The following is a 13,088-nucleotide window of genomic DNA, read 5'->3' on the forward strand; positions in this document are numbered from 1 at the left end:
CTACCTCAACAGCTGCGCGTGAAAATGTGCGGGGCAAATGAATGTTCACCTTTGGCACTTCTCAAGGGGAGTTGCTCCCGAGTGGACACGGGGTTATTCTGTGCAGTGGTTATGCGGGGCGGCAGTAACGTCGGGTGCCTCGTTACGCCGTTTGGCGGCTTCCCGGTTTATCGTCTTTATAGCGCGCGTAGAGGTCTACTCCCACCGCTAACCCTGCACGTGGCGCCTTTTTTTGCCACTATGTGGAATTGCACGAATTGCTTATTCCGTTGGTGTGGAACTAGTGAAACTTTTTCAAGTTTTTCACTTCAATTTTGTTTTTAGCATACAGAGCGAAACTTGTCCATTTGTAGTTTTTCTAGCACCGCGCAAGTATCCCACCACACGCACACCAAGAAAAAAGAAAAAAAAAAAGGGGCAAAAAATGCGCATTAAGGGGCTACTTTGCGGTGCAACGAAGAATACTCCTGCCAAATATGGAGTGAAAAAAAAAAATACAATTCATATTTTTCATTATCGTTGTAACTTTTTAGCTATAACGTAGCACTATGTTTGCGCCATTTTTAAGTACGTCCAAATATGTTGTCAATTTGGTCATAGTTTCACTATGACATTTCTTCGTTAAACGGCTGATTGGTATTACATGGCGGCCACGAGTCTGGCAACATTTACTAGCAACTGTTCAGTACGCATGGGAGGTGAAGGGAGAAGGAACGGGTCAGCGAACGGGTGAAGAACTGGTGAACACCAAGGGCAGCCTAAAGCCCAACACGTCAAACTGTCGTTCCTAATTCCCCATTTTGAAACAAAACGTGTATATGTGGTAACACACAATTGGTTTCCCCAAACGTGTGTGTCTTTCAAACGCAGAAATAAAAAATGATTTTCCTGCAACTGACAGTCCTGGGTTATTTGAACACCGGGAAAACAGCTCTAATCAATTCCATTATGAACAATGACATCTATAGCAATTATGTCCACACGGATTTACCAACGTAATGCGCAGGCGATGTGTGCCTTATGGTACACCCCTACCAGTGACTGAAAATATGTTCATACATAAATGTGGGCGCAAAACATTTGCACACATGAGGGCACACGGCGTGGTGTTACTACCTCACATTAACTTTTCACCATTTTGAAGCGTATACTACAAAGTACACAAGGAGAAAAATAGAAGCTTCTGCGTTGAGATTGAAGATACATCTCTTAACGTGGATGTGAATGTCTTTATGAACATGCTCAGGAGGGAAAGTACTGAATTTTTTTTTTTTTTCTTTTTTTTTTTTTTTGCACAAATAAGTGTTAACTAAAATGTATCAACGAATCAGGTGAATTTGTGCAAATGAAGATACATGTTTCTGCCCGCCAAGGCGTTAGCGTGAAACTGAGCAAAATGTTTTTTCGTTCATTCGTTACATCAAATTTTGTGTCCACGAATTTTTTGACAGTTACGACGGATAGTAGAAGTATGCGAAATCCTGTGTTCAGTTTATTTGACAAACCGACCATTCCTTTTCAATGGGGAGACCAATACAACTCAATCAGCTACGGTAAAGGGAGGGACAAGAAAAAGTGAAAATGAGTCGATGAGCATGCTGTTAAGGAGGTCTTCACGACGGTGTGTTGTTTGCTAGTACACATATATGACTCCACGTTTGTGTGCGTTTTTCTCAGGAAGGATGGCCTACTTTCTAGTCTTCGATCTCACGAACGCGTCCACTCTCGAATATGTGAAGATGATTTACGCGAGCATGTCCAGTGTATTTGACCGACATCATGTAATCAAAAGGCGATTCGAAAGAACGTGTGCTCTTGTTTTCGGCGAGCGTGCTACAGTAGTGGCTGCCGTTGCTGTGGTTGCTGTGGCTGCGCCTGTTGCTGCACTCCCATATTACCTCCATTCAATGTTCCCCCTTTTAGACCCTAAAACCGTTTATATCCCTTGTCGGGAATAAATATGGTGATCCTTTTTTTTTTTTTTTTTATCATAACGGAATTGATGCGTACATAATGAGGGGTACCTGTATGTACAGACCACCATAGAGAGGCACCTACGCGTCTGCTCATATTTTATTTCACTTTTTTCCTTATGTCAGATTTGGTCACGGAAGATTGTGAGTTAGTTAGGCAAGCAGAGAACTTCGCGTAAGGCTTATATTTTTTGCTCCTTAAGCTTAAGAGCGCGATTCCTTTGCGTGATTCTTGCGTGTCTTTTTTTCTGGGCTTTTCAGAGGGGAAACTTGTGAGAAGTAATTCTGTACGTACATGAACAAGAGTACATACAGCCTTGTGTTTCCTTTTTTATACTCACGTGCATACAACTCCCACCCTCTTCCCCCCTGTACACAGCACCGAGAACATGGTTCAACTGTGGCTAACATCGGCAATAACGGGAAGGAACGTCAAAAAGGTGGAAATAACACGGCGCGCGTGTGTTTATATGTATATATCCATATATGTACATACACACTTGTTCACATTTCTCCCCTTCCAAACTGCGCAGAGGGGGAAACTTCTTGAATGGACGCCGTGTCCAAACGGTTAAGCATCTAAGTAATTAACCGTAGGCACTATCAAATGGATGGTCATAACTTTCTTTTTACATTTTTCAGCTGTTCCTTCACACGATCCACATGGTGTACAATAACACTAACTTGTGGAAATACGAAATAGAGGAGGTATTGCGAAAAAAAAAAAGAAAAAAAAAGTGGACATAATAGCTGTAGCGCATAAATACCACATAAACAGATTGATACTCCAAATTGGCTCCTTTTTATTGCGCTTAATGGTGCCATATAAGGCCATTTTTATGCTTATATGATGTGAACACTGTTTGACCATTTTTTGTCCACTTTGGATATGTTCATGTTGCAATTCTGTGCCTGTTTTAAGGTGCACCTGTAGAGATGCCCACATATGAACCTGACATTTTGCTTTTTTTTTTTTTTTTTTTTCCTTTAGTCCGGTTCCGAAACGACAGAAAGTTAACAAGGACGAATGCGTACAGAGTCGCCCAATGATATTCGCAACGTTTTTTTTAAAATATTTCCCATGTGTGAAGAGGGTGCCTACGTACTATGATGCGCCATGGCTTTTAAAGGCAAACCTATTAGTTGGTTAGTCAGAAGTCACATACTTTGAAATTTCACGTGAGAGCATTTCTCCCTCTGTTTTGCGTTCATATGCGCGACTGTGCTTGTACGTGTGCCCATTTTGAATAATGATGATTTTGACGTGCGAATTGTGCATTTAAAGTCATTCCCGAGAATTTACTAACCGGTAGGTTTCTGTTCATTCACTTCAACCACTACCCCCTTGTGATCACTTTAAGGGGTCTCTCATTTTTATTTCCACATGTGGGCATATTTCATACTGTCCAATTTTACCCCCCAATTGGGATGGCTCAAATGATACCATTTCGGTTGTAATTATCTTGGGCGGTTTCTGTGGAACTGACCTGTTAACCCTAGGAAGCTTCTTCATTTGGAGAACGCGTCTATGACGTGTTTCGCCGTGTGTATATTTCCCACGTTTCAGTTGATAAACACGAACTTCCTACGTTTCATCTTAGAGGACATGCGTCCCTTTTACTGAAGCGAAGTGAAGTAGGCGGTACTATCGTTTAACCGTTTTTCTTATGACAAGATATGATATTTTGTTGCCTCTTCTGCAACAGCGGTTGAGGTGCTCTGGAGGTGAACTTTTTTGCTAACTGGGTTACCGAAATGAGCATTTAATGGTTCCCAAAAAAAAAAAAAAAAAAGTGGTGCAAATCAGATGGTGAGAATGGAAGAGCTGGCATTTTATAAGCTCATGTTGCGTTAATCTCTAGTGTGTGGGGGCATATGAGCGCTGCCAAGTTCATGAACATAGCGATTTGCTTACACTGTTCTGCACCCAGATGAATTAGCAGAGGTGTCTTCCCAACAAAATGAATGTTGAGTGTCATTTTCGGCAGAAGGAGCTTCCCCATGTGGGCCATATAGACAAATATGTATATATATACGTCCCTTTTTGCCTTTCTAACAAATCGCTCTTTTTTTTCTTTTTTCTTATCTTTTGTTTTGTTTGGTTTTCTCTTCTTTCTTTCCTTTTTTTTTTTTTTTTTACATTTTTCGATGCACAATGAGCGATGTTAACCCTTCACAAAGGACGATTTTTTTGGACAGAACTTGCTGCAGTTCGTTCAGAAGATTACGTCATTACATTCCATTAATTTTCATTTCTGCAGAATTGTACTTGCTCCCTGTGCTTTTTTCCCAAATGGAGGTCACTATACGAGCATGTACAAACATGTAAATAATTGATGCGTTCCCTGGATGATGACATCAACTCCTTGGGAGCCAGTTAAAGGAGCACTTATCCAAGGGCTATTTTCAAAACTGTGTTGTGCTTTTCTTTCTCCTGGAACACACTAAAAATTTAATCACGTAGAGATAGTTACAACTGTCACGCGAAATTATGCAGAATGGGGTTACATGTGATGGCCCCCGAGTTAAATGGCCTCCCAGCTGTTGCTTCCCTCGGCGCGCGATCGCGAATTTAAAAAAATTTCCTCTTCACGACGGGATTGCCGCGCCCGTTGAGCATAGCACGGATGTACGGATAAATATATATATGCATATTATTATTTTATTATTTATTCTTTTTTTTTACTAGCTCGCAATTTTTCGCTACCCCCCCGCCCTTGCTGCTTCCCTCTGAACGGCCGATTTTTCCATCTCATCATCTAAACACCTGGGCGGGAAAATTTCCCGCGGCAAGTTTGCCTAAAAGAGGTGAGCGCGAAAGTTCGAGAAAGCGAATTGCCAAGTCCCCCCGTTTGTAGGAGAAGTGGAAAAGGAAAGCGAAGTGGAGGAAGAAGTAGCATAAATAGGGGAAACGCGAAAGGAAGAGAGACACCAAAGGAGAGCAATAGTTCAGACGTAACTGCATAGATATAACATATGTCATGATACCCCTTCGGCTAGTTACCCCTTCGGCCAGTTGCCCCTTCCAGCTCTGCTAAAAAAAAAAATGTGGATAAACAAAATTGGTAATAAGAGTGCGTCCTTCATAAACCACAAGCATTTCCACCCAGGTAAAATTGTTGAGGCGGGGAGGCCCTCCGGAAGCACGGCCCTGCACGCAGCGCATTAGCGTAAAATAGGCATAATACTTCTGGATGTCCCAGTTGGCGCTCACGCAGAGGAGGAAGACTCCTTTTCCAGTCTTGTTCCCCGTCTACAAGGAATTCTTCCCACTAATGATCCATTTCCCCACCCCACAGGTAACATAAAAAACCTCGAAAGAGTATGGCTAGCTGAAGAAAAGGAAAGAAAGCGAAAGGAAGAAGAAGAAAAATATCTGAAGAAAAAGGAAGAACAATACAAGCTGTACGTTTTAAAACAGCAGCTTAAGAAGAATGAGCAGGAAGAAGGATGTAAAAATGATCCACAACATCATCTGTACAGTATTAACAGAGAAGGTAAAAGAGGAAGCTCAAAAAGAAAGGCCAACGGAGTAGTGAGTGTTCATCCGGGGTTAAATGTCCAAAATGGTAATGATGCAACGGAGACAACCTGTAACAAATTATTTGTCAAGTCAAAATATAGTGAAGATGTTTTTGTAAAAAATCACAAAGCCGTTTATGGCTCCTATTACGACACAGAGAAAAAGAAGTGGGGCTACAGGTGCTGCAAAACTGTTGACAAGAATGAAGCGTGCACGAACCATGTACCCGATGATGCTACACCAAATGATGCATGTGATAGGGCCGTTAAAAAGGACCTAACCAAGGTCAAAAATAAGAAGAAAAATAAAAACAAGAAAAAGAACAACCACGTTGATAACAGCATAACGGCAGTTTTGAACAAATTTTTGTGACGCCGTCTTCGAGTTGGTCGCTGCGCGTAGGTAGGATGGTTCTCTGAATTGGAATGCCCCAGCGATTCGGAGGTGCGCTTGTGATCGGCTTGTGACCGGCTTTTGACCAGGTTGTGACTCCTTTATTGCGTCTATACAACGTTTTTATCCCCGCTGTACCCCCTTTTTAATTTTTTTTTTTTTTTTCTTTTTGTTATAAGATGGCCACACATGTAACGAGGTGGTAGCCCATAATGTGCCTAGCATTTTGTGTCCGTGTAAAAATTATTTTTTTTCGTCACATTTTGTAACTTTTTTTGTACACCCTCCGCGTGAAGAGACAGCCAGTTGCGCGAAGTGAACGTCAATCGAAACCGCAGACAGGGCCTATCGACCAGTTCGTGTTAATTTGGAAAGCGTGATAAGGAGGCACCGATGGAACGAGAAATGGTAACATTCCTCCGAGGGGCATGCAAGCCGACATGTCAGTGCACTGACGTGACGCTCACAACTGGATCAACGCGTTGAATCGAGCTTTACAGTCTCTGACCAAAATGTTACCATTCCGTGTGGTAGATGGTAACACTAACACGCAAGTGCAAATGAATCGCAGCGTCGATAATAACAGGTGCAAGACATTGGGTTAATCAAATGGTTTGAGGAATCTTAAAAGGTTTACCAAAAGAAAAAAAAAAGAAAAAAGGGAAGAGGATGAAAAGGCAAACTGAAGAAGGTATGTGGTGTAGGGGTGCATATGTACCTACTGATAGCTACCTGCTAATGCGTCACCAGGCCTAGATCTCGGTAGGCACACAACACTTACCAATATGACTGATGCAAAGGCACAAATTAGCAGTTTGTGAAGGGGTAAAGAATTTTCCCATTTAAATGGATCACGTAAAAATGGCAAAGACGACGTCGTTGGGGTAGAGTAGCCGAGTGAAGTATCGTAAGGTGCTCCAAATGGCTACCGCGGGTGTTACTTTTTGAGGGTGCACTGCTTCTCTGGCTTCTGTATTATCTTCTCCTTCGTTTCTAGGCCCTGAGGAGGTGGGAAAGTTTTCACGTCAAAGGGGTGTAAGCATTCAGGCGCGGTGACGTAAGGAGTGATAGAAGCAGTGATACGGGCGATGGCCTGGGCAGCCTCCCCCCGTGTCACAGTGCTTCTTTTCTTTTTTGAGGAAGAAAGTACCGCCCTCTACAAAGCGCCCACGCGCAATCGCTCACCTTCGCCCTCCGAATGAAGTTAACAATCTCTGTGGCCGTGTTATCCATCAACTTAACGTCGAAGTCTTCGTCGTAGACGACAGTGGAGGTATCATTTGACAGGAAAATATCCTCGTTCAGCTTGTTCCAGTGGCTGAACTGGATATCATAAATAACATTTCCAGAGCATTTCGACCTTAGCTCTTCTGCCAACTTAAAGGAATTAAAGAGAGGGAGGTAGGCATCTATGCAGTATAGAAAGTAGCCATCTTTGATTTCCTCTGATAAAATTGAGCACCTTCTTTTGAGCAGAACGTTGTAGACTTTCCCCAGGACGTTGCTCTCACATGTCAAATTTAATCTTAACATGGGTTCGAATATGCGTAGTTTATTTTGTAGGACAGCATTTAAACAAGCTTCCTTCATTAGTGCAATGATATTCCCTGCGTTAATTTTATATTCACTATTTTCTTCCTCTGGGTTTACGTCTTCTATTAGGTCTCCATTTTCTGCCTCGTCAATTATTAGGCCCTCGATGATGAACAGGGATCCTCTGCAAGGGGGGTAGGGAGGAGGGCCAATAGGGGGTGAAGCGGTAGGGAGGGGGATCATACGCTGCGTATGTCTATTTGTGTGGGGTAGTGCCATAACCGTCCACTGCTACGCGGCTCCAGCGTTATGTCCATATGAACACACAAACAGTATCAATGTAGTAGAGACATCCCAAATGGCAATCTCGTTATGTTAAAAGGATAGAATATGTTGTTCGCAACGTGGTACTCGGGGTTTAAGATGGCCGCTCCTTTGCCAGGATATGAACCCCTGCTATGCTTTACCAAGTAGGGTTTTTCTCTCTCTGTCTCTTTTTTTTTTTTTTTTTTACCTGATAGGCTCTTGGGCGATGGGGCCATATTTTGAAGCCATCTTAAATCCGAGGCATAAATTGTTCAAGTAGATGTTTACGTCGCTGTTGGTGTCTGAGAGGTAGGTGTCGACGAAGGACCTCTGGTTAATTATCTCCTTGTACTTCTCATTCGTTATGATGTTGTCTAGCAAGTATTGGTCATTTTTCTTTTTGCTAAAATATTTTTTGATGTACAGCAGGGTGACGCTTCCGTTTTGCACGCACACGTCCCAGAGCTCCAGTTGGTAATTCTTGTTCTTGCGCATCTGGCTGGCTTTCTCTTCGCTGCAGGGGGGGCCAGGCGCGGGGCCTTCCCTCACACTGTCGATGATGCCAACGGGGTTGACGCCTCCGATGCCGCTGATGCTGCTGATGCCGCTAATACCGCTAACGCCGCTAACACCGCTAACACCCCTAACACCGCTAACACCCCTAACACCGCTAACACCCCTAACACCGCTAACACCGCTAACACCGCTAACACCGCTAACACCACTAACACCGCTAACACCACTGACAGCGCTTTTTCCCGTATCGGCTCCGTCCAACCCCGCGGGGGCGCAGGACTTGTCCTCCACTGCCTCGTCGCAGAAACACAAATCGTTGACGCACCTCTCCAGGTTGATCAGACACTGCTTGTACATGACGTGTTCATTTGTGCTGGACGAATCAGTCTTGTCATAATTTAAAAAGCAGGGAGATATGGACCTGTTTTCTAACACGGCTTGTATATTTGAATAATGTTTATCAAAAAAGTTGAGCAAATTGGTGGGCATATTTAGAGCACTTAAAAAAACGTAAAAGGAGTTGTTGTTTAGCTTTTGGCAGATTATGTTGTGACTGTAATTGAAAAGGATGTTTAGGAAGTGATTTTCTTTTTCGAGCTGGATGTGTCTGAAGATGCTTGTCGAATGGTTGTCTGCTTGTTCGATTTTGTAGCCACGTGGATTGTTACAGTTGGTTCTTTCGCGGTCATCATCGACGGTATTATGAGAGGCACTTTTTTCTATCCCCTTTACGCTTCCACTGTCACTATCTGGGATACCTCTATTGTTGGCCTCTTTTGGACCTTCCGTACTTGCAGAACACTTCCCGCACTTGACTTGATTGTCCATGCTAATTTTGATATAATGTGTGTGCAAATCTTTCATACTTTCTTGTACTTTATTTTTCTTCCTTTTTACCTTTACGACATTTTCTTGTATTCCTTCCCTAATGGAAATATTCGTGTCGGACGTTTTAATTTCGATGTTGCTGTAAATGTTTACAAAATCGGAGAGGCACTTCTGCATGTGTATTTCTCCACAGAACTTGAGAATGTATTCCCCCCTTTCGTTAAAATCGATGTCGATGGATGTGTCACATGTGTAGAGTAGGATTAAGCCGTACAAAAATTTATTCATATCTTGAATGTTCTTCGGTTCGATTATGGTATGCAGTATGGTTGAGCATGTATCCGTGAAGGGCAGGATAAACGAGTCCGCATTTTTGTAATTGGACAAAGTGATATTTTTGTTTAGAAACACCCCATCACTGTTCATTATAAATATGTTGTGCTCTTTTTTACTTCGTTTGTTTTTTGTCAAATTCATCAGCGTGTTTGAGAGGTACTGCAAATCGTTTTTTCCCCCATCGTGGTAGTTTATGTTTAGGGGTATATTGCTGGGGCTTCCGGATTCTGTCTTCGCTTCGATCTGCGCTTCGGTCTCCGCTTCGGTTTCTTTCCCTTGGAGAAAGTTTCCCGACTGGTTCATAATATTATCTGTTTCGAATCGGGGGTGATCTTGTCGCCAGGGGGAAGTAGAATCGTCCTCTCTTTTGGCGTTTTCCCTGGGTTGGTCTCCACTACCGCTTCTGCCGCCACTACCACTGCTTCGAGTTCTACCAATGGTGCCGCCCATACCATCGCTGTCTCCCATGTGTGAGGCATCCACGTTGACGATGGACAAGTAGACGGCCACTATGTTGCCCGCGTAGGCCTGGCCAATGGGTAGGAGGTCCCCTCCCATGCAAATGTAAATCTTCTTGACCACAGTTTTGATTCCCCTGCCGCAAATGTAGAGGAACATATTTTCGTACAAAATGCCAGCATAAATCCGGCATATGGACAGGAAGGTATTTTTGTCATAAAAACCTCGGAAGCCTATAAGAGTATTGTTTTGCACATTGGCACAAATATATTTCGAAATGTAAATGATGGTAAAGTCCGTGGAGGAGGAACATTCAATTATGTTGCGATAGATGTCTTCATTATACAATGAGGGATAAATTTTGAAGAGTCTATTTGGGTCCATATTTTTGGGCGAAGGAAAAATTTCAATACAGGAATTAAAAATTGACCTTGATAAATTTAAAAAATGCGACATGATGTAAATGAGAATGAACGTATTATTTTCGACATTATTCTGCTGATTTTTTTTTAAAAAATAGGTAGAAATGTTTAACTCGAGACATAATTTTTTTATCTGTTCGTCATCCCTATTTATTGTTGTAATGTCGTAAATTTTCCATAAAAAATCTAAAACCACTAGTGAGAATAAATTTTTTTTTTTTTTTTTTTCCACTACTATTGTTGCCTGCGTATGTACTTGTATCGTTTGATATTTTTAAGATTTTTTTCTCTTTGGTATTGAAATAATATTGACTCCACAGGTATTTTTTTATTTTATCAGAATTGTTCATATTTATGTTCATTTTTTTGCAGAAGAGAGTGGAGAAGATGTTCATATCTATGCACCAGGAGTGTGTGCTGCTACACAGGAGGACATTTCCTTTTAATGGGGAATACGTGTACTTCTCCAATTCAGACGTTTCAACATTCTCGTTGTTCATATTTTCTTCGACGTATAATTGATAAATGTACGCATTGACCTGCTCGATGATATTATTTATATGTTCGTATGCACTTATGCTGTCCATATTTTGATTGGTTATTAGCTTATCGATTTTGTTAATGACAAGAATACTTTTTATCATTTCTTTCCACGTTTGTCTGAATACAATTTTGGTTTGGCTGCACATTCCTTCTATGCAGTCCACCAATATCAGTGCTCCGTCACAGATTCGAATGCACGTGGACACTTCGGAGGAGAAGTCGACGTGTCCGGGGGTGTCTATGATGTTAATAAGGTGTGTGTTTCTATCTTCCGCGGTTTCGGCGTCTGCGGAGGCGAACGAGGACGCCTGCGTCTCCTCTCTCCTCTTGATGATGCTGCGAGTGCTACTCGCGTTGTCATTTGGGCCTGCAGTGGGTTTGAATTCTTCTCCATTCGCGGTGGGAATCTGCTTGTTGGAGGTGTTCCCCTCCGCGCTAATGACGTGCCTATCTTTGTCCACTCCCGGCTTCGGGTCGCCCCCCCGGTCGCGGAACAACTCGTCCAAGTAGGCCTTGTTGTAAGTGTGCTTCAAAAGGATGCTGGAGCTCTTCATGGTGATCTGCCTCTTCTGCTCGTCCTCGCGGCTATCCAGGTACTTCACCTTCCCGATGTTCTTGTCACTTATAATTTTGTTAGAGCTTATCAGATTATCGACCAGGGTGGTCTTCCCATGATCTACATGGGCCAGTATGCATATGTTGCGAATCCTCTCATTTTTATTAAGGTGTTTTACTAAATCCATGCTGCCGAGCAGTCGGGCGTGGTGCGCGGCGCAGAGTGGGATGAACGGGGAAACAAAAGGGCCGATAGAGAGGGCACAAAGCGTTACGACAATGCGCAACAATCGGATGGAGGAAGCAAAAATGCGCAAAAGCGTCAGCAAAAAATGGGGTTGCACAAAAGAGGCATCGCAAAAACCAATATTGTAAGGAAAAAAAAGTATCGCCTGGGAAACCAAAGGCAGAAGCTTCTGCGTTTGGCTAAAGTTGCATGAACACTAAAAAAAAAGAGGCGTAACAAATTGGAAGTAACAAACTGGGAGTAAGAAACTGCGAGTGGAAAATTACGAGTGGCAAACTATGAGTGGCAAACTATGAGTGGCTAACTATGAGTGGCAAACTATGAGTGGCAAACTATGAGTGGAAAACTATGAGTGGAAAATTGATAATTGGCGAATACGATCGTTACGTAGACTAAGGTCATGACTTAAAAAAAAGGCGCAGAAGGGATCACGTGTTCAAAGGTGGGTGGAGGAAACCAAACTGGGGTGTTGACTCTATAAACGCGCTCATAAAATATGTATTGAAATTTCTAGGGCTGAAGAATTAAGTTGGCGAGGGAAAAAAACAGGGGGCATGTTTGTTCCATTTCGTGGTGCGCGTTCAGTTCAGCATATTGCTAAGAATGGCGAAATATGCACGTCAGAGTGTGAGCATGTAAGCGAGGTCACACATGTATCGGTGACCGGCTTCCCGAGGGATGTAAGCACAAATTGCAATTCCCACTTAGATCGTGCTTTTGTGGCCAGTTCCTCTTCGCATAGAGGGGATGTCACGCTGTGCATGTGTTCACACTCGCAGTACGCGGTAATCCCGACGCATGCCTCATGGAAGGAGTCGAGGAACCATGCCGGAATTTGACCTTCTTCCTACAAGGAAAAGGGGGCAAAACAAACGAAGAGGCAAGTCTTTAACTAAAAAGCTGACCAAAGATTAGTTGCCATTTGAGCTAAAGGTACGGTGCTCCTTTTGTCACGTGGAACACACGCCGGGGGATTGTTGCGCGTATCTTCACTATAAGGTTGCATATGTCGCACATTGGACCTACGAAGATGCGAAACGCGAAGAGATCAACATGAACCGGTAAAACGGTTGGTCTTACTCTACCCAATTTAATTGTGCGCACTTTATTTATTTATTATTTTATTATTTTATTTTTTTAAATTTCCCTTTCCGCCATTTATGAAAAAGCCGAAATGCACCATACGGATTCTTCTTGTAAGTCATTTTCCCCTGACCACAAGGAGCACACACACAGGTCAACATATTCTGTCCTTGGCATCGTAGGAGTCATATGGGTAGCCCCTAGGGAGTTCTCACAAAATGTTGCATAATTGCACCTTGCTGTTTTGTAAAAAAAAAAAAAAAAACAAAAGACAACAAAGAAGTGACAAACACTTTTTTTCACATTTTAATTCAAATAAATAAACAAATTTTGTGTTTTCCCCTCTTCGTTTCACACAATTGAAGATAAAC

General features: G+C 42.6%; 3 protein-coding genes across 3 annotated transcripts; 2 read left to right on the forward strand and 1 right to left on the reverse strand.

Annotated features, from left to right (window-relative positions):
• Positions 1–879: 879 nt before the first annotated feature.
• C922_01970 (small monomeric GTPase) lies at positions 880–2,152 on the forward strand (the record flags this gene model as incomplete). The annotated part of the gene is made up of 6 exons (XM_008817569.1): positions 880–995; positions 1,145–1,254; positions 1,452–1,553; positions 1,678–1,781; positions 1,924–1,963; positions 2,100–2,152. The coding sequence occupies 6 exons, from the start codon at positions 880–882 to the stop codon at positions 2,150–2,152; spliced, it is 525 nt and encodes a 174-aa protein (XP_008815791.1).
• A 2,867-nt stretch (positions 2,153–5,019) lies between these two features.
• Positions 5,020–5,868, forward strand: C922_01971 (hypothetical protein; the record flags this gene model as incomplete). The annotated part of the gene is made up of 2 exons (XM_008817570.1): positions 5,020–5,083; positions 5,273–5,868. 2 exons carry the CDS (start codon positions 5,020–5,022, stop codon positions 5,866–5,868), a joined length of 660 nt encoding a protein of 219 aa, XP_008815792.1.
• Positions 5,869–6,826: 958 nt separating this feature from the next.
• On the reverse strand, positions 6,827–11,575 carry C922_01972 (elongation factor 2; the record flags this gene model as incomplete). Its single annotated transcript, XM_008817571.1, has 4 exons — positions 6,827–6,889; positions 7,075–7,606; positions 7,937–10,475; positions 10,525–11,575. The coding sequence occupies 4 exons, from the start codon at positions 11,573–11,575 to the stop codon at positions 6,827–6,829; spliced, it is 4,185 nt and encodes a 1,394-aa protein (XP_008815793.1).
• Positions 11,576–13,088: the final 1,513 nt, after the last annotated feature.

The sequence above is a fragment of the Plasmodium inui genome (assembly GCF_000524495.1).
Source record: "Plasmodium inui San Antonio 1 unplaced genomic scaffold supercont1.6, whole genome shotgun sequence".
Taxonomy (NCBI): domain Eukaryota; phylum Apicomplexa; class Aconoidasida; order Haemosporida; family Plasmodiidae; genus Plasmodium; species Plasmodium inui.